The 26090-nt window shown below is 47.9% G+C and overlaps 1 protein-coding gene across 1 annotated transcript in view; it reads right to left on the bottom strand.

The window, feature by feature from the left end:
- Window positions 1–14491, bottom strand: part of THEMIS2 (thymocyte selection associated family member 2) — a 209282-nt gene extending 194791 nt beyond the window's left edge. The window contains exon 1 of the mRNA XM_078682504.1: window positions 14058–14491. Within this exon, the coding sequence (XP_078538630.1) occupies window positions 14058–14163 (106 nt within the window). The 5' untranslated portion in view covers window positions 14164–14491. The remainder of the gene's footprint in view (window positions 1–14057) is intronic.
- Window positions 14492–26090: the final 11599 nt, after the last annotated feature.

Genomic DNA, 26090 nt, shown 5'->3' with positions numbered 1-26090 from the left:
TAGTAGTGCACATTTCAGGTGTGACTTAGAGAGAGCCATATTAGTGGGGGTGAGAGATAGAAGAGCTGGGGTGAGGTTTAATTCATTTATAGACCTAATCTTAGGACAGGTTGACCTGGGGAAGTGGGAGATGATAGTCTCAATGTTGGAGGCAGAGGGACAAGATATGGGAGCCTCCATAGTGGGGGTGGGATGGGAGGGCACAGCAGGGGAATCGTTATAGAGGTCATGAAAATCACCTTTAGATAGCTATCTATGTAGCCTAGCGGGTTAAGTAGGGGTGCTTGTGGAAGGGAGTGGTTTTATAGGAAGGCTGAAAACTATCAGCACAAGTAAGGGTACGGTCTGAGTAGTGATTGAGGACAGTAGGGGTGTTATTAGGTAGGTGGTGGGCTTAGTGGAGGGAACATTTGTGTTCGAGGTAGGAGAGGATACGAAAGAGTTTGAAAATGTTGACTCAGATCAGATGCAGTTCAGAGTTTATAGTGTCAAGCATAGAGTAAAGGGACGTATAACTAGGAGGTTCCAGTTCGAGGGTAGTGCTGGCGTGTAAGGGAGTCTCCAAGCGAGTTGGAGGGCTGGTGTCTGTGAGGTTTACCACCGAAGCCTTCATGGTGATTGGGTGAAGGGAGGTGGAGAGTGGATAAGGCCTGTTGCTGGGAGTGTGAATATGGGGCTGTGAAGGGGTCGGAGGTGATGATGTAGGATGGGTGAGGAGAGAGTGAGTTTGGGATGTGCATGGAAGTGATTCGAATTGTGTTCAGTTTACCGCACTCCGTATTTATATGCACATATAGCTGTCAGTGTTAGTGTTAATTCTGTAGGTGGTGCAATCAGGTTAATCCTCCTGAGTATGAGGATGGATTCTAGGAAGTGAGTTAATGCAAACCTCTACCCCAGAGGTGCGCCTTCATGCACTCGATGACAATATAGTTTGTGTAAATACTCAGTAGTCCATTTACTGAGAAAGTTCTTTCTTTATTGGGTAGTACAATTTATCAATTACTACAATTTCTAAACTCGACAAACACATACGAGTCATCCGCTCTGTCAGAGAACGCTTACAGGCTTTGTAAGAATGCCCAACCGCCCAAAATGCATTGGGCAGAGTTAAATGGCCATTCATGATTGATTAATGTTATGATGCAATAACATATGATCACATCAATTGGATGCAAGCAACAAGAATACTGATAAATTGTACTACCCAATAAAGAAAGAACTTTCTCAATAAATGGACTACTGAGTATTTACACGAACTATATTGCCATTGAGTGCATGAAGGCGCACCTCTGAGATAGATGTTTGCATGTGCATGGAAGTGACATCCTGGAGTTGGTGAGGGGTGAAGTAGGAGTTCTTGGCAGTGGGAGTGGTGGGAAGGGCACCAGGGGAGACCGAAGACTGGTAGGAGGTCAACCAAGGAGATGGATGGGAGTGGGAGAGATGGTGGGTGGGGGGTTAGCTAAAGGAGGGGAATCAGAGGGGGGAGGCGAGTGGATAGCAGAGGGAATGGTCACGTCAAGATTGTGTTTAAGATAGGGAAAAAGCCTGCAGAAGATTTCTAGGTTGTGATCTAAGGATTGGATGAGTATGGTGCCATTGTTGTAGATGGAGATAGTGGCGTTACCATGAAATAGTGCGGAGGGCACGACAGTTAGTTTATGGCCGTGAGGGATTTTTTGGGTGATGGCTTGTTGAGAGAGGAAGAGAGAACATTCCTCCATTGGGCACGCCGAATGGTTGAGAAGATGAGGTCGCTGATTAGGGTGCCCTTGTTGTGGTGACAGTAGACTGTGCACCAGGATACGGCAATCTTTATGGGGGCTCTTCAATGATTTCCTCACTATCACCCTCCAACAGTGCCTCTCATCTCTCCATCTCCCCTCTCGTGCAAGTATTTAATTTGTTTATAGCACCTTTCATAACAGTGTAGGTCACTTTACCTCACACACACATACAGAGACAATGACTCATACGTGTGTAGAGCAGTGTATAAAATTTTTTTACATAACACAAAGGGGACTACAAGGTGTAGGTTACACGTTTCATCCATACTGGTACGCACTTTTTAAGAGTGTTTGGTCTGGAGATGCACAAACTCAGGATTCAGAACATAACACAGTGGTTAGGGTTGACTTTAATAAGAAGAATGTATTTCTACCCAAACATACCTTTTCTTAGCAACATCACGATAATGAAAGACTGGGGAAAAACATAACTTTCTGACTGGTACCATGTACTTTGCATGCAGCTCTCTGATGGCAGTTCATAGCTCACTATGCTAGATTACCATTGTAACTTATGAACTGCACAGAAACAAAAGAATCTCAGTGACAAAAGCAGTGAACCAGAGAGCTATGCAAATAAAATAATATTCTTTGATATGCATGGTACAAGTTCTTTGCAGCAGGCATATTAACCCTCTACCTGAAATGAGTCAAAACTGCCACTAGGGGGGGCGTGGCTAGCCAACAGCCAAGATGGCCGCACTCTGAGAGAGCTCTGTAACTAACGAGCCTTCCTCTCAATATCCGACCAGTTATCCGCTTCTGCAGCAGTAGCCTCATAGCGCAACCCGGTGCAGCTGGTTCCCCGGTACACTCGGTTGTTCTCCGGATCTCCCGACGACCTTCCCCTGTGGAGCGGCGCCGAGTGGAACGTTGCGGCCTGGTTTGGCGCCTAAGACCGGGGGCTCGAGTGCGAGACGTTCCTGAGAGCGTCCCAACACGTCGGCGACTGGCAGCCCGGTTACAAGAACGGCGCCCCCGGGGCATCAATCAATTGAACATCTGCTGATCCGTGAACCTGCTGGGGGCCCTACCCTGGTATATACCTCGCCCACGCATACCACACACAGCGCCAGGCGGGAGCCTGAAGGTACCAGCGCACCCCCCCGACAAGGAACAACGCGCGCCGCTGGCCGACCGTGCACAGACCAGAGGGTGTGACAGCAGCCCTTGTCTCACTCCTTCTGTGCCCGAGATACAGCGTGGAGATCGGCCGACATCGCGGCCCATCGCGGGGACCCTCCACAGCGGAGACGCACGGCCTGAAGCCTTCCCTCCCGCTCTCTCTCAGGATTACCAGCCACTGGCGCCAGCATCGCGCAGCCCTCCGATACTCCCCCCTGAGGCGCCGCACCGGCAGGAGAGTTGCATCCCGCTCCTGCGCCAAACGCCGAGACTTGCTTGATTGCTGGGAAGGCAGACCCAGCCGCGAGTGCACTGCACCCAGGGTAGGAGGAGAGAGGCACCTCACATCGGACAGCCAGCCGTGAACCCCAACCAGACAGTGGCCACACTCCAGCAGCGGGAACAGCGGGAAAGAACGGTTAACGCTACCTGATCACGAAGTTCCCAGTGCCAAAGTCCTGCCTGCCAGCTACGGTAAGCGCAGTACTGTTGACACCACTTCCCAGCTACTGTGGCCCCCTACGTGCTAATTACTACTCTACGTGCTGGGAGAGGCTGCGATGGAGGGTAGGGCGGGAGAGCGCCGACGCACGACCAGGGAGCACTATAACTGGCTCCCTCCCCTGCGCGCCGGTCGCCGGAGAAGCAGCGCCACGAGACCCGGGCTGAAGACCCACCATTGCCGCGTACTGCCAGCCATTGAGGCCGCCTACACCGGTAAACGAACAGCTCCTCACTACTAGGTGGCCGCGGCGGACGCGACCCACGCAGGAGGTGGCAAGAAACGCGGTTAAGCCGACTTCCACACCACACCGTTCGAGATGAATGGCAGGGGGACCAGAGGCCAGCAGACCTCAAAACTCGACAAATTCGCCTACCAAAAGGACCCACCGGACACGGCGAAAGGGGACCAGGCCAAAACGCCGCCGCACCCGGCGGGGGACGCGACTGCCACGGACAGAGTCACTCTACATGACGTCATGGCGGCCCTGAAGATGATGCAGGCATCTATGGGTTCGATCTCTACGGAGGTATCGCTGATTAGAGCGGACTTCGCCAAAATGTCTGACCGCGTGCTGGAGGTCGAAAAAACGACTACCGACTTTGTGGGGGACACGACTGATCTGCAGCGGAGAGTCCAAAAGCTGGAAGATGATAACCTCGTGCTCAGGGCGAAGCTGGACGACCAAGAAGGCCGCTCAAGACGCAATAATATCCGCCTGATTGGTGTGCCAGAATCTATACGCGGGCCGGCCCTGGACCTCTACGTGGAGGACCTCATCTACAAACAGTTGCAACCCAAAGGTCTGTCGAACTATTTTTCAGTAGAACGCGCTCATCGCGTCCCTGGGGGCCAACCGAAACCCGGGGCCTCACCTCGCCCCATACTCGCTCGCATCTTCAATTTTAGAGACCGCGACGCGATCTTACAAGCAGCTCGCACGAAACCACCGATCAAAATTGAGAATACAGAGATCCACCTCTATCCAGACTACACGGCGGCTGTAGCCCAACAAAGACGCGGCTTTACAGAGGTGAAGAAAGAACTACGCGCCCGAGACCTCAAGTACTCGATGATATTTCCTGCGAAACTACGTGTAGAGGCTGAAGATAAAGTATGGTTTTTTGACACGCCGCAGGCAACCCAGGACTGGCTGGACGGATGGAGACCGGCAAGGGGACCTAAGCACCGCGAAAGGCAGCGACATCGCGAGAACGGAAGCCCACGGATGCAGGATGAAGCGGAACATGGACAAGATCATGAACTATAGACAAGGCGGTTTGGACACATCGCTTGAGCTGCTGCTTCTAAACATTTGCCCACTCCTCCCGACTGAAGATGAGACTTCCTAGACAAGTGAGGGGGAGTTGGGACAGCGTGACAGCAACTGCGGCTGGCGGTTGATGGTAAGAGGCTAGTCGCATGCGGTTGACTCCATACAGGTAGGACATCTAATTAAGCGAGGCACTGCATGTTCGCTCCTTGAGGGGGGGGCTTGCCAACGGACACAGAAGTCTCACCCCCAGGAACAATGTTCAACAGTTGGGACTCTAAGCACTCTGCTCAGTTGGGGAGGTGGAAGGTTCAATGTCCGCCGGGCAGGGAGGCAGGGTGGGGGGCCGGGGTTTACAACGTTTTGAGTTTCCTGTGTTTTAGTTTTAGTTCTTTGTTACGGCAAGGTTTAGCTTTTCCTGAGCACACACCATATCCACTGGGATTCCATGATACGCACACGGGCACACGCCCCGGGCGAAGGCTACTGAACGAGTGCGAATGTCCATGGTGGGGTCGTTCTGGATTGTATCAGGTCTTTCCGTCGCGGCAGGCCTTTCCGCAATATCCAACGACCTGGTCTCGGACCGGGTCATTGCCCAGTCGGAGCAGATATGCCCTTTTGATGGAGAGTATGGCTGATCCGGACACTTTGTCCACAGACCCACAATTACAAATTTTGATATCCCCCCCTGACGATTATCTCGTGGAATGTGAACGGACTGGGGAATAAAATTAAAAGGGGATTGGTTTTACAATATTTAAAGAGGAAGGCGCCCACTCTGGTTCTGCTGCAGGAAACACACTTAGTAGGGACTGCCTGCAAAGCACTTAATCGTTGGGGCTTCAAAATGGTCGCCCATGCAGAATTCTCCTCCGGCTCCCGCGGAGTGGGCATTCTAGTTCAAAAAAGCGCCCCTTTTCTTATTAAACACACTTGGACTGATGACAGGGGACGCTTCACAGCAGTTAATGGTCAATGGGAGGGCAAACCCTACAATATTCTGTCAATATATATCCCCCCAACACTACACCAGGACACTCTCCAGGACCTGGGGAAACTATTGCTTGAACTCCCTGAAGGGGAACTAATCATGGGGGGCGATTTCAATACAGTCTTAGACACGGCGGTTGACCGACACCCCCCGCGTGAGCCCACTAGACCCCATCATCTATTTAAAGATTTCCTAGAGGCCCTGGGACTGGTGGATATGTGGAGACTAAAACATCCCTATGACCGCCAATATACCTTCCACTCGGGAGCACACAATAGTCTCTCTAGGATTGACTACATACTAACTCAGACAGTCCCCCCGGAGAGGGTGTTGGCCATGGAGCACCTCCCCCGAGGGATCTCGGACCATTCCCCCATACAATTCAATTACACAGTGCAGCCCTCTAGAAGGCAGAGAATATTCCCGAGCTATCCGGGATATTTGAAAAATAGACCGATTCTGAAGACCATTATGACCTCCACCACTCACTACTTTGACGAAAACACTGACTCAGTGGACTCCCCCTCCACCCTTTGGGAGGCATACAAATCGGTGATTAGAGGGCAGGCCATCTCCTCGATCACTAACCACAAGAGAGAACAGAGAGCAACCATAGAGTCCCTAGAAACAGTATTACACGCTGCTGAAAGGGCGCACGCCTTAGACACCACAGACGCCACAACCCACACCCTTGAGCTGGCGAAGCACGAATACAGGGCGTACGCGGATGCTATGACCAGAACGAGACTAACCGACACGATGCACAGAGTATACGAACTGGGGCATAAAACTGGGAGAATGCACGCTTGGCTTGAACGAAAGGACAGGGCGAATCGATGGATTGCAACGATGGAACTCCCAGACGGCACGCACACGACCTCTCCCGCAAATATAGTTTGCTATACTGATAACTGATAGTACACTATGAAACTGTATACACCGCGCGTAGTGAGGTAACAGAGGAGGACGGCATGACATTCCTCCAAGACATTCCCATGACCACATTAGCTCCAGAGGACACGCAGGCACTAGAGAAGGACCTAACGGGGGAGGAAGTGGGGAAGGCCCTAGCAGCACTGCATACCGGTAAGGCCATGGGTCCGAACGGACTACCAGTTGAACTCTATAAGGCACTGTCTCAGCAGCTCACTCCACACATGCTTGCCATGTATAATGAATGTATGGCAAAGGGTACACTCACACCGGACCAGAGACTAGCTACCATCATCTCGGTGCACAAACCGGGCAAACCCCCTGACCGACCATCCTCCTATAGACCTATCTCCCTGATGAATGTTGATGCGAAAGTCCTTGCAAAGATCCTAGCCCTCCGCCTACAGCCCCACCTCACGACTTTAGTTCACCCGGATCAATCCGGCTTCATGCCAGGAAGAAACACATCCCTTAACCTGATGCACCGTATACCTCTACTGCGGGAGGATGCGCCCGTTCTTTCACTGGACGCGACAATGGCATTTGACCTTGTAGAGTGGCCATTCCTCTTTGCTGTATTAAGGAAACTGGGGTTTGGTCCAAGGTTCTGTGGATGGGTCAGACTCCTCTACACTGCCCCCCAGGCACAGATAGTTGCAAATGGCCATACGTCGCGTATAATAACATTGGGGCGTGGAACGAGACAGGGCTGCCCGCTCTCCCCACTCCTCTTTGCGTTACTTTTGGAACCACTGGCAGTGAAAATCCGGCTGGACACTCAAATCAGGGGGATGGCCTGGGAGGCGGGTTGGGAGGACCGCATTTCCCTGTATGCGGACGACGTTTTAATCTACCTGACATCCCCTTCCGCATCCCTGGCCGTCCTGCTGGACATACTCAATGTCTATGGTGCGGTATCGGGCTACACCATTAATTGGACAAAATCACTGCTCTATGTCCTACGGGGTGACCCACCCGTACTGCCCCCAGATTGCGCAATACAAAGGGTCACCAGAGGGTTTTAATACCTGGGAATCTACATAACATCTCAAGAATCGATTTTTATGGAAAAAATCTGCAGAAACCTCTACTGAGGCTGAAAGCTGATGTTTCCCATTGGAGATCTCTACCGCTGACACTACTGGGGAGGGCCGCGCTCTTTAAGATGCTGGCACTCCCCAGATTCCTATACATTCTACAGAACACGCCATTCCCGGTCCCACTGCAATATTTCAAATCAATAGACGCAGAGGTCTCTTCGCTCCTGTGGGACGGAAAACCGCCTCGCATATCACACGCTAAACTGTCCCGTTCTTGGTACGATGGGGGTATCGCCCTGCCCAACACGAAACTATACTACTGGGCAGCACAGTTGATGATAGTTAACCGGTGGATACATGCCCCACAACAGGACCCAGCCTTCCGTCTTGACAGAGCGGTACTGCCCACGGATCAACTAATGAAGGCACTATATTCCAACAAACGACGTCACACACTGACAGGCCCAACAGCCCACACGGTCAAAATATGGCATGCAGCGCAAGGGGCACTAGGATGGGACGGAGTGCTCACACTAGCCACACCCCTTTGGGACACACGCCGTCTCGGCACCCTAGCGAACACTAGGGGCTTCCACCAATGGGACCTTATTGGCATTTCTAAGATAGGTGATCTGTGGAAAAGGGGGGTGGTTGTCTCTTTCCCCGCCCTTCAAGAGCAATACGGAATGGCGGACACAGAGAAATATAGATATATGCAAATCACGCATGCACTTCAGAGCGCCATACCGACAGGTTCGACACTTGTAGAATCATCCCCACTAGAAGACAGACTCCTTACGGACCAAATAGATAAGAAAGCAATATCGCTTACATACCAGAAACTGATCAACAATCTCCCGGACCCTACAGTAGTGCTCCGTAGCAGATGGGAGGTAGAACTAGGAGACATCGAGGACGAAGACTGATTACATGCCCTGGCATCGGCCAGGGAGGCCTCCATACCGTCACGACTCAAACTGATACAACTGAAAATAGTACACAGAGTTTACTATTCCCGTACACTTCTACACAAACTGGGCCGTACCCTAGACCCACATTGCATGCGCGGATGTGGCTCCCCTGGCACATTCTATCATATATTGTGGGACTGTCCAAAGATAGGGAGATACTGGGACCACATACTATCAGAACTATCCGAGGCTGCCGGGGTGGAACTGCAAAGGGAACCCAGATGTTGTTTGTTGAATATATGGTCGCCAACTGATATGAACCGGGGATTGCAATTGTGGGCTGCACTGGGTCTCGCATTGGCGAAACGAAATATCGCAAAAAAGTGGGGATCTGGAGTGGTACCGTCCCGTGCGCAAAGGGAAAAGGACATGGACACAGCTATGGTTGCTGAAAGGGCTGTTTATGTACATAGGGGCTGCCCCAAGAAATGGTCCAAGATCTGGGGAAAGTGGAACGAACACAGAGGACAGATATGTGATCCCCCACCGGAATTGTCGGACCCAGAAACTAGTCCATAAGGGGGTGGAGGGAGAAGCAGCATATTACGAATGTGTAGGATTTGTATGGTTATAGAAGGGAGGAAAGGGATGTACTCCATCACTGCTGGGGTCTAATACTGAGAAATGTTTAACGTAAGAACTGATGGGGGGTTAGGAACAACCATGCAAGACTGACCACATCCCGTAGGGACATCACGGGGTCCCAAACAATGTACGTATACAGGATATTAGTCATGATTGTTGTACCTACAATGTCTTGAGAAGTTCAGAAACGACTTAATGTATAACTGTATAACTGATCAACTGATTCTGAATGTATTTGGTGCTGTGTAATTTGATGAAAAGCTAAATAAAAGGTTAAAAAAAAAAACTGCCACTAGGCAAAACTCTCATCTCTCTCCAGAATGTGCAATAATTACCAGAGTTATATTGACACTTTTATTGTGGCCCAAAAACTGCAGCATATAGAAGAACTTTGTAGTGCTTTTAAAACTGCTGCACTGCTACACAACTAGCACCCGCTAACAAAACCAGCCCCTCACCCTTCCAGCCTCCCGGGGAAATTCCTGAAGCCCAGTATGGCCAGTCGGCCTTGAGTCAAAGTCATTGCTATTCATCAAGAGAGCAGAGCTATTAGGCAAAGAGAGCAAGGCTGCAGGTCTACCAGAAGCATTAAAAAATGGTCGCATTCACTTGTAAATGGGCCTTGGGGTGGGTAAATGTTGCATCGGGTGGAGCCTGGATTTCTGGTCTTCTCTCTAAACTGGGCTTGGTGACATCATGTGGGACACAATCTTGCTCCTGTAACCTGATAGACAGCTGTGACCCCTCCATTAGGACAGAGGAGTATCGACCTACTACTGAAAACACTGTAAAGTTAAAAAAAAAAATGAATTTATTACCATTTTATTTTTCACTGCTCCTGAGCCGAGCGTCAGGGCAGGCTGGGCAATTGATGAGGACTGGCAGCTGGGGAGAAGTGATAAGCACTCCATTTTAAAGTGTGCATGTTAGTTTGGCCAACGGTCTTGCATCAGCCTGCCTGACTTGCGCTTTTTAAACCTCTCCAACCCGAGTTGTCTTAGAGACCTGGGAGCAGAGTAGGCACAGACCCCCAGTGTCTGAGAGAGTGTCAACTTGTATACTGGAAGAGTACCCTCACAGCACAACATTCAATGCTGTGACAAAGCTTTCCACTTTACCACTTTGCTATGTGACTGTACGGTGTAGCACACATGCAATTTGTAATGGTTTAGAGAAAAAAAATCTTTTATTCAACTTTATGACTCGAGGATGTGTACTTTTTTTGATGCTAGACCCTTTCTACTGAAGTTATTAGATAGGGACTAGTGTCAAAAACCATGGGTGAGTGCATGGGATCGTCCATGTACCACCTATGGTATGCCTTCTTCAGTGACGGCTCGCGGTGGGAGTGTTGCGGGTCAGTGGGGCGGTGGATGGGCAGGGTGGGGGCTTAGTGGAGTCCGACATACGACGGACAGGAGTAAGGTAAGTAATGAAATAAATAAAACAATTTACCTTACACGCGCTGCATTGACGAGTTGGCGACTGGCCACTGGCCTTCTTAAAGTAAAGTAGCGTATAGTGCTAATTTGTGTAACCTTATGTTTACTGTCCTACACAATTCAGGAATTGCACTGGTAAGTAAGCTGCAAAAGAACACTTTCCACTAGGTCTGCATCACTTTGTGATGCAAACCAGGATCAAATTAATACATCTGCCCCATAACCATAACACAATGACTGAGGAGTCATACTAATAAAATTGGATTGCTACCCAAAGGAACCCTTTTAGCAATCACAGAATAATGAAAGACTGAGGGGGGGGATAAGATTCTATTCCTATGCCTTTCAATTTGCATACAGCTCTTTGACGCCTGCTCATAGCTCAATGTGCTATATTTGAAGAATTGTTACTTATGAACTCCAAGCAACAAAAGGATCTCTGTGACAAAAGCAATAACCCACTGAGCTATCTACATAAAATACCATTCTGTGATCTGCATGTCACCCATTGTGCTTTGCAGGGGGAACATTAACCCTCTATGGTATTATATCATGAGTCAAAACTGTGACTAAACAAATGGCAGATCTCTCCCTCATGTGCATTAACCACAAGTTATGACATTATCATTATCCCACCTGAAAAATGCCACACACAAAAAGATCTCTGCAGGCTGCTCTTCTCTCGGTTCTACCCTCCATGCAAAGGGCACCCCCTTGACCTTGACGCCTGGTGCGACAGCACCGGTTGCACCACCATAAAGCCGGCACGGAACAGTAATCACTTATCGAGCTCTGCCTTATCAGTGCCAGTTCTCTCACTATTCTGTGCCACGCGAGTGCCAAGCTCTCCCTAGATTTCGTGATTTTTTTTTATATCTGTGGCAGTGGAAGTAAATGGCTATTTACTTCTGTGACAGAAACAACCACTGTGGAATTTCGCAGTGGGACTCATCAGTCCGTGATTTATATGAGATATGTTCCATATGTGAATTAAAAAGAAAGCCTGGCAAATTCTACCCAGGTTATTTTTCAGCAACTCTTGATCATCCGTTTATAGAAATAAGTGAACATAAGAAGCTTTGAAGTTGATACCTACATGGTCTCCCAAGGTACTAGTGAAGTGTGAAGTATAGCTCAACTGAGGCACAAAGAAAGAAGTACATATTAGTGACTGACTGAACATGCTGAAATATTTCCCTGGTAGTAAATGACGCCTGCTCTGGCCAGGCATGTGGAACGGAGCTAGCTGAAATAGCTGAAATAATATTTTAGTTTAGTAATCCGAGTAGTAAGGTCGTGTCTCTAATATTTCTCACACTTGCCTGGATGATAATGAGATGAATCATTGCTAAGACTACTAGCTCTGAAAGAAAGCCCTTTAGTTTCAAGGTGCCACAGACCTGATATGTGTCATAAGTCCCTCCCTGGAGTTTGTGACAAGATATCGGCTTACTTTGTTTGTTTTCTTTATGTGCAATATTTCTTTTGCACCAGCTAAGCTTGGGTTTTTTTTCAAACAGAAGACAAATTGCCCACCTGCTAGCTAGATAACACAGATTTCAGCATATGACCTTCTTCTGTGGTCAAAGCTGTCAGTACTGCCAAGAGGTTGGCAGTCAAATTTCTGGACTCATGTGTCTCGCCTTTCTCCTGAGTCCCATCCTAACCTTTTTTTCGGGGTATGATAATTTAATAGAGTCACTGGTCAAATTAAATTGTTATTTAATTTAGTTAGCATTGGTATATTCCAAACAGTGGAGACCTGGGCAGATGCTGAACTGCCCAGTGTGGAAGCCTGGTTGGCAGAAGTTAACAAATCTAGGTAGCGGGATATCAGTGCAGTTGCTGCCATAAGAAAAGAGACTGAGAGAATGGGATTCTGAGGGATAAGGATGTAAAAGTTATTGAGCTACTCGCTGTATGATTATGAAAATCCATAAGCAATATTTAATTATTTTGTCTTGTGCCACTCTCACAGCAGGGGCACCCAAATCTTCTGAGACATTATACATAACTTGATTCGATTCAATCTGGTGGATCCTCAAAGTATAACATCCCAGATATAGAATGGTCAGAGGGCTTATCAGTATTCTTATGCCCTGCACTCTGTTTACTATATCTGTATTTAAACCAGGCCCTGGAACTGATTCCATCTTCCTCATAATGTATTCATTTTCTGTGCACGCACCCTAATCACATAAATATCCCGCCCATCTGCAACAAACCAATTCACGTTAGTATCTGGGGGTACCCTGATACTCCACAACCCTACCTCCTCACCTCGATCCCAATATCACACAGGCGTTTGTTCTATTCTGATAGTGAGTGGTTTCCCCGCATGCCTACATACATGGTCTTGTCATCAAATCCAACCAGATGATCGAACATCACCTTGGTCCAGAATTCTCTTACAACTGGACACTTCTACCATGTGTGGAAAAAGACATCTACCATCAAAAGTAATTTACAAAGGACTTTTGTCTAGTTGCAAAAAGAAAGTCTACTGTACACAGAAGAGGATATTTTGCAACATATAGAAAAAATCTAGACAAGGCCAATAGTTTCTATCAATCAACCAATAACTAGGTATGTTAAGGGAAAAAGCCTAACTCAGCAACGTCTGCAATCAACAGGCAATGGATAGCTTTTGCGATGTGTTTGGCTATGTGGGTCACCCAGTTTCCTCAATTTTTTGTGAATTTTGATCTACTCGCACAAGAAGAAATATTTGTGTCTTATTACACAGCAGATGTTGGTGGACGTGGCAACCCATAACTAGAACACCATAGGTATGGATAATCCTTGAGGTACAGATCATATGAGTGCTTAACCCCTTCAGCGCTAATGACAAGGGTAACTCGTCATGGAGTTTCCATTGATTTCAATGGAAAGTCAATGGAGCTCCTTGAACACCCTTAGCATCCAAGTGGTCGAGGCTATAGTCAAAATGCCACTCCTGGCCATTGAAAACCTATCTCAAAAGGATGCACTGGCCTGTTGTTCAATATGTAACTTTTAGAACAGGTAAATAAATAAATGAGGTGCAGCTTCTCTGGCAAAAAGTGTGATCGTCTAGGCAAGTGCAAGACTGGGCATTACGTATTTTGCCTCATGTGTGTTATGTCTTATATGTTATAAAAATATAGTACCTCCAAAAGAACTGATCAGGAAAAAAAATCAAGCCACCAAAATACAGCTAAAGTGTGGAAAAGTGGCGAAAAAAAAAGTGTCTTCGGACTTATGCCGAAATAAAGGCGACCAGTCTTATCAGTGGACAGAGGCGAGCAGACGCCTCAGGTGGAACCTTTCTAGAAAAGGAAATACATTTGCAAATTCATTCTGAGGGTTAACCTCTCAATACTGTGAGACTCCTTCCAAAGTCAGCGCGCTGACATCACCTACCCTGGAAGTAGACCCCGCAGCAGATCCGCACAATCCTGGGCAGGGAGTGCGGGTTCAGGGCGCTGACGTACTCCTGGAGCGGCAGTGATTCCTCCTGGCTCGCCATGGCCAAACTCTTGGCAGATAGTCCTCTCCCCGGTCTTCCTTCTCACCCCTCAGACCCCGCCAGTCTCATATCCCGGGTCTCAGCCCGAGCTCTATGGCTGCAGTTCACTATAAACCCCGCCCCAGGCGACACCCTGCTGCAGGCACCTGTCTTGTCCTAGCCCGTGGCTATCGACTTCCTAGTCTTCGGCTCCAGCTCTGGTCGCCTAGGTGCGAGCCACAGACCCGCGGGTGCCACCGGACTGCTCAGAAACACTACTCCGTCGCGTGCAGCGCCTCTTCGGTGCAGCTCGCGTGTGACAGACAGGGAGTGGCGTCGCTGCAGCGGTGCGCGTGAAGTTAAAAGTAACACTACCAACCACTTCCTGTATCTAAGAAACAAGGCTCAAAGAGTAAGTGGCAACTTCGGAACACAAGATCTGTATTTACATTTTCATTCAGTTATTACATTTTATTCCTTTCCAGCCACCTGATAGTCTGCATTCATGATCCAATCAGGAAGTCTGCAAATGGAGCCATAAGCATATTTGCAGAGACTAACAGGGGTGGGAATATGTACCTAGGGTTGCCATCTGGACTTTTTTTTTACTGGCATGACCAGTATTTTAATGTCCCGGCCAAAAGTTAAGAAAATCACCTAAATCTGGTATTTCCTCCCCTTGTCAGTACATACTTAAAACAGTAAAAATAAAAAGAAACCACTTTAAAATGTGTTGCAGGTCTGCCTTAATAGTTCCTAACTTATAACGAAACAAACACAGAAAAAGGCAATGTTAAAAATGAATACTGGTGATTCTTAAATAAAGTTCTAATTAAGTATAATGTACTGGCCTTTGCAGCATCCTAACATTTTAAAAAAGGGGTTATTTTTCTCTGGGAAAAGTGGTAACCCTATATAATGTGCCAACCGAATGATAGCTTACAGGGGACAAGCAAGGAGCTATAAGTGAATGATCAACAGAAGGAGGCGAGCTCCGACATACCACTGACTATTAGAGCCAATGTGTATGTGTGCATCAGGGCCGGTTCTAGGGCGGTGCGGCCTGCCCTGGAGGTGGGGCACTGACCTCAGGGAGGAGAGGGTGATGTGTTCAGCAATAACTTACGATTTAAGTTAACAGAGTTCCGTGTGTGTATTCTATGTGGAAAGCTGAGTCGATTAGTAAAACAAGGCTTTACCAGCACTTTAAAACTAATGAAATGTATGTGACGGGGACTATGGAGAGATGAGGGGCACTATCCCCGAATGATAGTATGGGAATTTGAGGAGGTATTCATGGGGGGTGGGGCGAAGATTGCTGCACCGGGCGCCACCAGTGCTAAAGCCAGCCCTTGCAGGCACCCAACGCCCATTGGACTCAAAGGGCTTCAGCCCCCCTCTTCTCGTGTGTGGCAGCCCAGGATGAGACAGCTTCCTGGGCACACAAACAGCCGCACCCGAGTACTTCACAGGTCTTTTAAAGACGTTTTGCTTGTTAATGAGGCTTTGATGGGTTTCACCCCTTCTTAGGGGCCCTGCAGCTCCACTCTGCCTTTTGCTTGAAGAATCAGCCCCCCTCCCGAAAAATTTTCTTAGCCCCCACAAAATTTGACTTTAGGTGCGCCTCTGAGCCCTTGTATGTATGATTGAATACAGAACGTAATGGGGCAGTAGTATGTAGGTGTGTACCAGTGAACGAAGGACACAAAAAGGCTCCAGGTCTTCCTTGGTACATCCCTCACATAGAGAGCGAATGCTTCTTCCGCCAGAAGTCCTAACATAGGGGCCCATTAGGATCGCGGACGGGACCCCTGAGGAGGAGGGAACATCCGCATGGGCTGCGGCGTTCCCTCCGATTTGCATGCACAAAACGGCAGGCACCGCGCAGTGCCTGCTGCTTTGTGTACACAAATGCAGGGGGGTACCATAGGTACCCCCCATGTACACCCCCCACCCCCCTTCACCCAGGGGGCCCGCAACGGGTCCCCGAAGTGAAAGTCCGTATGCCTTTCCACGGCGGAAATGCCGCCTTGGAAAGGCATAGGACCACCAACATCCTAATATGCCTGGCGGTGTCTGATAGACACCGCCAGACATGTTAGAGCTTTTCCGCCGCGGTCGGAAGGCGACTGCGGCGGAAAAGCTGCGGACGGTCTTTCTGACCCCCCAGCCATCCTAATCTGGCGGGGGGGTCTTTGAAGGCTCCTCTGCGGTTTTTCCACATCCTCCGGGCCGGCGGACACTTCCGCCGGCCCGGAGGATGCGGAAAAAACGCAATCCTAATCGACCCCATAGTGAGCTGACCGCAAAGCTTCAATTCACCTTAGTTAAGAAAAACATTATAATTCACAGTTGTAAATGAAGTTTATTCTTACCAATTTATTCCATTACTGCATTAAAAACTGAAGAACCAAGAGAGGTTGACATACTACCCCCTAATTGGAGTCTGTAGTGTTTCATAAATGTATTCGAAGTGGCCCATGTGGCCGCATTACAAATGTCAGACTTTGAGGCCCCTCTCAAAGCTGCCTATGAAGCTGCCATCCCTCTTCCCTCGAATTTGGGATGTCACAGATCTTCCTTGTTTCTTATTGGATACTACCATGGCTTGCTTCAGCCATCTACTTAATGTTGACACTGAGGGGCATATGTAGAAGGAGTTAACACCGCAGTAGCATCAATTTTTGGACGTTACGGCGGCTTACTTTTATCGCCATATTTACAAGTTGCCGTTAACCACAGTTAGCAGCAGTTTTCTGGTGTAAACGTGAATTTTTAGGATTGCCACTTCTGTTAGCAGGACTTAACGAAAATGAGATGCAAGGCAGGTATTCCCGTGCACAAACTGCCGCTAACCCCACTTTGAGATATTTACAAGGAATTCCTTGTATAGTGCAAAACCCCAAAACTGCCTCTGACTCCAGTTAGAGGCAGTTTATTAAGACCAGAAAATAGCTGGTCTTAAAAATGGTGCAAACACATGGGGCCTCATTTCAGAAGGCTTTGGTGCTGGACAGCACTGCAAGGAATGTTGCTGCGCTGCCCTGCGACAAAACTACAGGGCAGGAATGTGCACCATCAATAAGATAGGGTGCATTCCTGGGCCTCATTCATGAAAAGTGTTGCATCGCTGTGACAAAACAGCGTTGCAACACTTTTCACTATGCCCTTCTTGCAACACCATGAATGTGCTGTATTCACTGTACAGCGCTCCATGTCAATTAATGACAGATACATCTGGAATCCTGATGTATCTGTCAGTGCTAAAGTCGCACATTGCTGCAGTTGTGTCACAAGCATGACGCAACTCCAGCAATGCATGGGGCCAGCCTATCCCTGTGGCACTGCGTCACCCTTATGCCTGCCATGAGGCAGGCGTAAGGTACTGACGCAGTGGCGTGCTACAATTGTTGCAGTGAAATCCGATGGATTTCAATCCGCCACTCCTATGAGGCTTTGTTGCGTGGGAACGCCCGCCCAGCATACATCATAACTGATGCAGGTATAATGTGGCACAGGGCTTCACAAGGTCATGAAGATGCCTAGATGCGTCACTTAGCAAATACTGTGCAACTTGGTGCAATAATCGTGCTTCAAGTACATCAATAAAATGACACACTGGTGGGGTGAAACTGTCAGGAGAGGCTCATGAATAGCCCCCCTGTCTTTTTCCCCTAATTTGGCGCACAATGGCTGCTATGCACCAACGCAGGCTCCCTTGTGCCATGGTGCAAGGGTGACTGTGTTGCAGAGTTGATTGACGTTGTGGCTCCATTTCTTCTCGAGACGTCTGCAGGTGGGGCTGGAATAGTTGGGGGGGAACCAGTTGGCCTTCTTGGAGTGTTTTTTTGCCTGGTCTTTTCTTGAGGGGTGCCAGGGTGTCCGCGCATTTGGAGATCCATCGATGGAGGTTGCGCGCTGTGGTGTTGGCGTCTGTAAGCCTTGGTGGAGTGGTGGTGCTGAGGGAGTTGACGGTAAGTTTTTGGGGGCTTTGATACAGCTGCGCAGAGGGTGGCACAATGATGGTGTATGGTGGGCATGATGAAGGCATGATGTAAACAATGGTGGTCGGTACAGGACAGTCCTGTGTTGTGGCTGTAGTTGAAGTTCCTGCTGGTGGAGAAGACGGGCTCCAGCGTGTGTCAGGCTATGTGGGTTGGTGCGGTAACTAGCTGTCTGAGTCCGATGTTGGAGAGGTTCCTCAGGAGAGGGGTGGTGTTCTGGTCACTGGGGTTGTCCAGGTGGAACTTGAGGTCTCCAAGTAGGATGTAGTCGGTGGATGGGAGAGCCTGGGGTGCGATAAGATATACAATGGCATCGGTGAATGGGGGTTCATGGTCCGTGGGACTGTAGATGAGGGTGCTGTGGAGGGTGGTGTTAGGGTTGGTCTGGATCTGGAAGTGGAGGTGTTCCAAGGTCTCCATCTGGTCATTACAGCACGTGATCAGTCGGAGTGTGCTTTTGTAAACAATGGGGAAAATTACGTTTACATTGCTGATTGTACACCGCGATGCAATCACAACATGGTCGTAACAACGTCCGCGTTGTTACAACGCAGTGCCTTTACTACTTAAGTCGTTACAACAACTTGTACTAGATAGTGCTCTAGACTAAGGAATAGTATGATTTACTATTCCAACGCCTTCCCTAGTGTTGCACCCACTGGAGTTGGAATAGTAAATCATACTATTCCCTAGTCCAGCGCTCCATCTAGCGCAAGTCGTTGTAATGGCTTGCGTTGTAGTGGCACTCTGTTGTAACAACGCGGTCATTGTAACAACCGCGTTGTGAATGCATTACGGTGTAAAATCCGCAATGTAAAGTGTTATATTCAGACAATGGCAATGCCTCCTCCTGGGCGCTCGGGCTGATCCGGCGGGTGAATTTCTAGCCGTCGTGGATGGTGATGTCTGGTCAGGAGCAGAGGTTGGTCCATATTTCTGTGAAGAAGGCGATGTCTGAAGAGGTGGCGTCGAGGAGGTCCCAGATTTCTGTTGCGTGTTTCGGGAGAGACCCCACTTTGAGGAGGATGCAGTTGAGACGGTCGGCTGTGCTGTTGGTCGACTGGGCGGCAGGAGGCACTGGTGTGCTGATGTGGCAGAAGGGGCGTTTGCAGTTTCGACAGGGGCAGGGTACAAGAGAATTCTACAGTGTTGCTGGATGGCAGGCGGTGTGGCGCCCAGTGATGATGGCGAGGAGGGTGTTGGCGTCGTTGAGGTGTAGTGTCCGAGAGGAAGGGTCCTTGGTGCTGGGTTCAACTGACTTAGTTTTGCCAGTTTTTGACCTTCACCAGGTTAAAAACTGGCAAAAGTAAGTCAGTTGAACGATGAAACATTGTTGGTAGTTTATAAACAAAGGTAAGACTAGGTCTAAAAACTGCCTTATCTGGAAAAATGATCAAATATGGTTCTAACCTGAAGAGAGCCCAGAGATCCCCCTATTCTCCTCCCTGAGGAGATTGCCACTAGAAAAAAAACCTTTATTGTATTTGTATTGTAATGTAATTGCATTTATATAGCTCTTACTACCCCTGACAAGGTGTCAAAGCGCTTTTATGGCAAGTAGCACGCTACTCCGGAACCCATAACGGATTAGTGTTGAGTTAGTATAGTGAAATATGAAAGTAATTTGAGTGGTGGATAGGTTAGTCAGTTATTTGGATTCAGAAGGATAATGAAGGGATAGAAGAAGGAAAAAGGTTTGCATTTATATATCGCTTGTTACCCCTGATGGGGTGTTAAAGGGCTTTTTTTCGGCGAGTGGCACGCTACTCTGGTACCCATAAAGGATTAGTGGTGAATTAATATAGTGAAATATGAAAGTAGTTTGAGGTGTGGATATTAGTCAGTTCTTTGGATTGAAAAGGATAGCGGAGGGATAGAAGAGGGAAAAAAAGGTTAGCATTTATATAGCGCTTGTTACCCCTAATGAGGTGTTGAAGCGCTTTATTGGCAAGTAGCAGGCTACTCCAGAACCCATAAGGATTAATGGTGAAATAGTATAGTAAAATTGGAAAGTCATTTGAGTGGTGGATATTAATCAGTTATTTGGATTGAGAAGGAAAGCGGAGGGATAGAAGAGGGAAAAGGTTTGCATTTATGTAGCGCTTGTTACCCCTGATGGGGTAGTGAAGCGGTTCTTTTTTTGGGTGAGTAGCACGCTACCCTGGAACCCATTAAAGGATTAGTGTTGAATTAGTACAGTGAAATATGAAAGTAATTTGAGTGGTGGATGTTAGTCAGTTATTTGGATTCAGAAGGGTTGCAGAGGGATAGAAGAAGGACAAAGGTTTGCATATATATATATATATATAGCACCTGTTACCACTAATGGGGTGATGAAGCGCTTTTTCGGCGAGTACCACGCTACTCTGGATACCATAAAGGATTAGTGGTGAATTAGTATAGTGAAATATGAAATTTGAGAAGTGGACATGTTAGTTTGTTATTTCGATTGAAAAGGATAGTGGAGGGATACAATAGTGAAGGCTTTAGACTTTTGATATCCATTATTTTTATTACATTTTATTGGGAGGTCATAGCAGTAGTGGGAGGGTTGGGATGAGGAAAAAGTGATGTGGAGGGGAAGAGTCAGAGGGAAGAGTTTAGAATGGTATGTTTCAGGGGATCAGTATAGTAAAATAGGTGTCAGGTGGTGCAAGGAGGGGTAGAGTAGGGGAGAGTCTAGAAAGGGCTATTTTGGGGATCTCAGTAGTGGTATGGGATGAATGAGAGAGTGGAGGTAATGGATATATGGATAGAGGTATAGGGTGAGAAATAAGCTAGAACATTGGAAAGAGTAGTAGAAAGAGTTTTGAGGTGAGTCAGAGTTGAGGTAGAAGATATATTGAGAGAGGTATAGGGTGAAAATAAGTAGTGCATTGGAAATGCTGAATTAGAAGAAAGTAATAAATATATGGATCCATAAGTACATTGAAAGTTTATAGATGCATAAAGGGAGTAAGTATATATAGATTACAGATATTGATAGGGGGTAAAGGGTGAGAAATAGGGTAGTGCATATAATATATAAATATTTTTGGGGGAAAGTAATAAATATATAGATCCAAGTACATGGAAAGTTTATAAATGCCTAAAGGGAGTAAGTATATGTAGATTACATATATTGATAGAGGTATAGCGTGAGAAATAGAGTAGTGCATATAATATATATATTTTTTTTGGGGGGGAGTAATAAATATATAGATCCAAGTATATGGAAGGTATATAGATGCATAAAGGAAGCAAGTTTAAGTAGATTAAAAATGCATTCGATAAACTCCGGTTTTGAAGTGCTGTACTTAAACATTTATTTATTTTAAACATAACTATTCTACATGTTAATACAAAGCAATACACATATATAGGTACATATCTATACTACAAATAAATGCTTATATGCAGAGGAATATGCTGTATATTTCTGTTTCCGTATGGTGCTTATGTGGGGAAGAGCCAATTCTTGAGTAGTTTTCTGAAGATAAGGTGATTGTCGGTGGATCTTATGTGGGGTGTATTAGACCTGGATTCATTGGCGTGAGTCTCCCTTCCATTTTGACGGATTGCCTTCTCTGTTTTGATATGTTTTTGCTGAATTTATGCTTTGGGCACTGTGCCACTGCTAATCAGTGCCACAGTGCAAGTGCTCCCTATGTTAAATTGATACACTAATTGGTTATTCCATGATTGGGTTATTTTATTTATCTGTCACCCCCTAGTACAGTGCACCATGTGTGCCCAGGGCTTGTAAATCAAATGCTGCTGGTGGGCTTGCAGCACTGGTTGTGCCACCCACAAAAGCAGCTTGTAAAGTGTGTCTCAGGCCTGCCATTGCAAGGCCTATGTGCACTGCCATGTCGACTTGGCCAAGTGCACCCACTTGCCAGTCCCTAAACCTTCCCTTTGCTTCATATTAGACACCCCTATAGTAGGCCCAATGGCAGGGTGCATTGTAAGTATAAGGTAGGACATGCTCTGATGTGTGTAGCATGTTCTAATAGTGAATTACAGCCATTTTCGTTTTTTCACTATTGAAGGCTACCTGTTCTCATAGGTCAGAATGGGCAGTTAGATTATTACATTCTTATAATCCTAACTGACTCAGGGAACACGGTAGAAATTCGAATTTAGTATGCCTGAACTCAGAATAATAAAATACATCTTTTAGTGAAGGTTGTTTTAATATTCTGTGTTTGCAAATACCACTTATAGAAAGCAGGTATTTGCTTGCCTAACCATTTGAGCCTGCCTCTGCTGGTTTGTGTATTCCTTGTCTGGGTTTGTGAGTGACAGGGCTGGGGAATTCCAGGAGACAGGCTGGGGCAGCCCAGTGGTGAATAGAGAGATCTGCATCTAGATGGGAGGGAGGAGTTGCACCTGGGACCTGAATAGGGCTGGGCCTTCCCTCTACAATGCTGGCTCCACCCCCTGTGGCTTGTCTGATGTCTCTGCCCTGCACTGTGAAAGGAGAGGAGGAATCATGTCAACAGAGTGCTCCAGAGCTGTATCTTCCCTCCCCTGTGCTGGCTCCACCTCCTGTGAGGCGGCCGATGTCTCTGCCCTGCTCAGTGAAAGGAAGAAGAGAGTCATGTAAACACAGTGCTCAGGAACTGGTTTGGATGAGGCAGAGGCCTCTCTGCCTTCAGAGTACAAAGGATTTTGGGGTATAAATATTGGGACCCTGATCGCAAGAGATGATGTCACTTCTGGAACAAGAAACCTTTCTGCCAAGGAGAAGAACCAAGGAAGCTGCAGGAGTTTGGACTGCCCCTCTGCCAGTGTGCTGTTTGCTGGGTTGGCCTGCAGTGGTTGCTTCATTGCCAAGGGAAAGGAGAAGAAACATTGTAAGGACTTTCATCGACAGAATATTCTCCAATGGCTCGAACTGTGCTTGCCTCCTGCTGAAGTCTCAGGGACAAAAGACTTCACCTCCAGCTCCCTCCTGAATTTCCTTGCTGGGAATTCTGACTCAGACACTCGCGTGCCGCTGGGAGCTGGAAGCGCGACGCATCGAGAAGAAGCGTGTCGCCGCCGCAGCTGAAATCATCGCAACGCCGGACAGGCGAGCCTTCGTCGCATCTCCCTGGAAGCGTGTGTTCATCAAAGCTGTCTGCTGTCGTATTACCGGAGAAGCGAAACGCCATTGAGAGTGTCGCCATCGCATCACCGGAGAAGCGTGTCGCAGGGCCTGTCGCGGCTCCAAAGTACAGAGTCGTCGCAAGGCTACCAGGACGTCAGCCCATCGTCATCACATCGCGGGCACCATCTTCTCGCATCACAACCGGATCGTCGCATCGCATCAAGGCGCCATCTTGTGCACCGCAACAGGCCCGCAGGCCGAGAATCTACGCATCACCTCTGCACCGGTAAGGCTCACGACGAGTCCCCTACTCTGCGCAAGCATTGAGGAAGGATGCAACCGTTCCCCCTGGTCATGGAACCGACGCATCTACCCTTTTGCGAGCCTTTTGTTCACTTTGCGTTACGCATCCAGGTACTTCGTTGAGAACTTTGTCGCATTTACCTATTTCTTGAACTAAGAGACTTTAATCATCTTTTAAGTAATCTTAAGTGTAGTATTGTGGATTTTTGTCGTTTGTGGTCTTGTGTTTAAGTCTATATAAAGAATACTTATTTTTATAAAACCTGTGTTGTGCCCATCTGTAGTGTTATCACTGTATTACTGTGTATATTCACACATGCTTAACACACTGCATCTGAGATAAGCCTGTCTGCTCGTGCCAAGCTACCAAGGGGGTGAGCAGGGGTTATTAGGGAGTGTAATCCCCTTATCCTGACTTGGAAGTAAGGGCCCTTATTTGGACAAAGGTGAATGCCATTGCCAACTAGAGACCCCCAGATCTAACATTGGTGGTCAGCGGTGAGGATTTGTACTTTGCATTTGTGTTTCATATACAGTGATTGGTGTACACTACTAGTGAGTGCAGACCAAACGCGACCACATACTTTTTTAGAATCTTTTTCCTTGGACTTTTAGTTTTTCCTGAAAACTCCCAATTTTTATTACCATGAGTAAACCAGCATCTGTTGCATCTATGGATCTTGATTTTGAGGAAGAGAGGTTGGAAACCTACACTGTGAAACAGCTCAAGTATCTCTGCAGGAAATTGAACGTTGCTACACCAGGCATTTCTAAAAAGGAAGACTACCAAAAGGCGCTGAGGACCTGGGTAGAAGCAAGAAATGTCCCTGATCTTGTGGTGGAGCCTGTTGGGGATGCAGATGGGCAAATTGATGGGCCAGAGATTCCAGCCTGGGGAGGGGTGCCATCCCCACCTGGCAGCAGCATCTCTTCCAAAGACCTGTCCCCAGAGAGTTGGAAGACAGGGAGATAAGTAGGGCACACACGCTGGAGATGGCTAAGCTTAAAATGGAGAGTCAGAGGGAAACAGAGAATAATAGGTTGTCTTTGGAAAGAGAGAGAATGAGAATGGAGCATGAGAGAATGTTGAGGGAGTTAGAGATCAATCCCTCAGGTGGCAGCGCACCATCTGCGCCTTCAGAAGGCAGGGTACATAGTCCCAAGGATGTCATCAAAATTTTCCACAAAGGTGAACATATTGGTCAGTGGTTTGCAGCCTATGGGATAGCAATGTTGGCCCACCGGGTGCCTGAGAGGGATTGGGGAGCGGGGTTGTGGGGCCGCTTTTTAACTGAAGGTAGGGATACTTTGTTAGACTTGCCCAGTGATCATAGGATGTCTTATGCCCACATGAAGGACGCACTGACGACAAGGTATGGTTAACTCCAGAGCTCTATGGACAGAGGTTTAGGAATTGTAAGAAACTGGAGGGAACCACTAGGGTAGAATATGTGTCTTTCTTTTGCAGAGCTATAGATGGTTGGGTGAGGGTTAGCAATGTTAATAATTTTCAAGCGCTCTATGATTTGATTGCTAGGGAGCACTTGTCTGCTAATTGTTTTCCAGAGCTACGCCAGCTCCTTATTGATAGCAAGTTGACTAATCCCTAGAAGGCTTGCTGAAGAGGCGGACCACTGGGTCAGTACCAAGGTCCACAAGGGTCTTGTGGGAGACTCCGCCAAAGGTGGGCAGGGTCCACAGCAGAAGAGTGGGGGGGACAAGGGTAAACAGAGGGAGTTCCAAAAAGGCCCACAAAGTAATTCCCAAGGGAACCAAGGTAAGGGTTCCCAGCCTCCCCCTGAAAAGAAGTCAGGACCCCCGACAGGTAAACCTGTTCAGAGGGGGCCTGTTATCTGCTTTCAGTGTAAGCAGGTGGGACACCGTCGGTATGATCTCCAGTGTCCTCAGAAAGGACAGTATGTGCCACCCCGTGCACCACCCCGTCAGATGGCCAGTGTAGCCCTGGGTGGGTAGGAGATGGGTACCCAAGGTGGGTGGGGTCGGTCCCGCAGAAATGTCCCTTGTCTCATTGGGAGATTTTGAGATGGTCCCTAAAACTCAGCTGCCTGATAACACTAAGAAATACAGGCAGTGGGTGACCATCAATGGCCATAGAGTGCAGGCTCTCAGAGACACAGGAGCAAGTGTGACAGCTGTCAAGTTTCACTTGGTCACTGAAGAGCAGGTAGTCCCTCATGCATTCTTTCCAGTTCTTGCCGCTGACAACACAGAGAGCCATTGCAAGGTGGCTCAAGTTCCCTTTGAGTGGGGGGGGGGTCTCTGGTACTCTTCAAGTAGCTGTGAGGCCATCCATACCTGTTGATTGTCTGCTAGGCAATCATTTAGAAAGCTCCCCTTTGTTTAAGGTGGAGAGGAAGGCGCATTTAGAGATGTTGGGTCTGCCTGAGTAGGCATGTGTGACCACTTGGTCTATGGCAGCTAAGGGTGTTCAAGAGACTCTGGAGCCTGAAAGTATGGCCCGGGACCTGCTTTAAAGAGAAGAGGTAGGAGGCACGGAAACCATCCCCCATTGTCCCACGGTCGAGGAGGAGTCAGACCTTGAGGGG

The sequence above is a fragment of the Lissotriton helveticus genome, chromosome 3_1 (assembly GCF_964261635.1).
Source record: "Lissotriton helveticus chromosome 3_1, aLisHel1.1, whole genome shotgun sequence".
Lineage (NCBI taxonomy): Eukaryota > Metazoa > Chordata > Amphibia > Caudata > Salamandridae > Lissotriton > Lissotriton helveticus.
This window is presented reverse-complemented; position numbering and strand designations above follow the sequence as displayed.